Source organism: Limanda limanda, chromosome 2 (genome assembly GCF_963576545.1).
Source record: "Limanda limanda chromosome 2, fLimLim1.1, whole genome shotgun sequence".
Lineage (NCBI taxonomy): Eukaryota > Metazoa > Chordata > Actinopteri > Pleuronectiformes > Pleuronectidae > Limanda > Limanda limanda.
Window position 1 is genome coordinate 1,137,501 of NC_083637.1, and position 847 is coordinate 1,138,347.

At 49.9% G+C, this 847-nt stretch overlaps 1 protein-coding gene across 1 annotated transcript in view; it reads right to left on the reverse strand.

Moving 5' to 3' along the window:
- The window catches only part of LOC132995934 (malate dehydrogenase, cytoplasmic-like), a 6,560-nt gene extending 5,957 nt beyond the window's left edge, over positions 1–603 (reverse strand). The window contains exon 1 of the mRNA XM_061066186.1: positions 487–603. Coding sequence (XP_060922169.1) covers positions 487–489 — 3 coding nt within the window. The 5' untranslated portion in view covers positions 490–603. The remainder of the gene's footprint in view (positions 1–486) is intronic.
- Positions 604–847: the final 244 nt, after the last annotated feature.

Genomic DNA, 847 nt, shown 5'->3' on the forward strand with positions numbered 1-847 from the left:
TTGATATTCTATTTCATTGTTATTCTATTTTATTCTATTTTATACCATTTCTATTTTTATTTTATTTTTTTGGGGTTGAAGTTACTGAGCATTGCTTAAAGAGAGTGTGTGACCCAAGCATTTCATTGACAGTGACTGCTTCATGTTATCTAAATACATATAATCAAAATTTAAACGTGAACCTGCGGAGCCACGCATCGTTCACTGATCACGTGTCTGAACCTCGCGCTCTGATTGGCTCCAGAGGATGCACGAAAGAAGAGGTGACGTCACGTGACGCTGATGTCGCGGCCTCTTCCTCACGATGAATGAACGAACAGAACGAAAACTGCGCAAAGTCATCACATCTGCGTTAAAACCCCGCAACAAACTGCGCACATCAGCACGAGCAGACAGTGGAGTTGCGTTAAAACGCGGATCGGCTGTTCACGCATCGGTTCCCCGCACGCAGAGATGAAGCGGGTCTCTGCGTGTCCCGCATCTTACCATGTCGTCAGCGGCTGAGGATGCGTTGCAGGTGCGGGTCCGTGCGGGTCTGTTCGGGTCTGTGCGGGTCCGTGCGGTGCCTGGTCTTCCTGCTCGGACTCGAACTATCACGCAGGGTCACCTCTATCCTCCTCCTATAAAGTCAGGCGGTGACACGGCTCCTCCCGCTCGAGCCACGGGACTTGTAGTTCTTTAAACCCGCCGAAGCTGCTCCGCTCTGTTACTGACGCGACGGCAGGAACACAGTCTCCCATGATGCACCGCTCTGATCAAACCGCGCCCACCTGCCCTACATTTTTTGAAAAAAAATCTAATTTTCAAAAAAAAGCAAGGGAACTCTGGGGACATCTCGCGGTGAGAG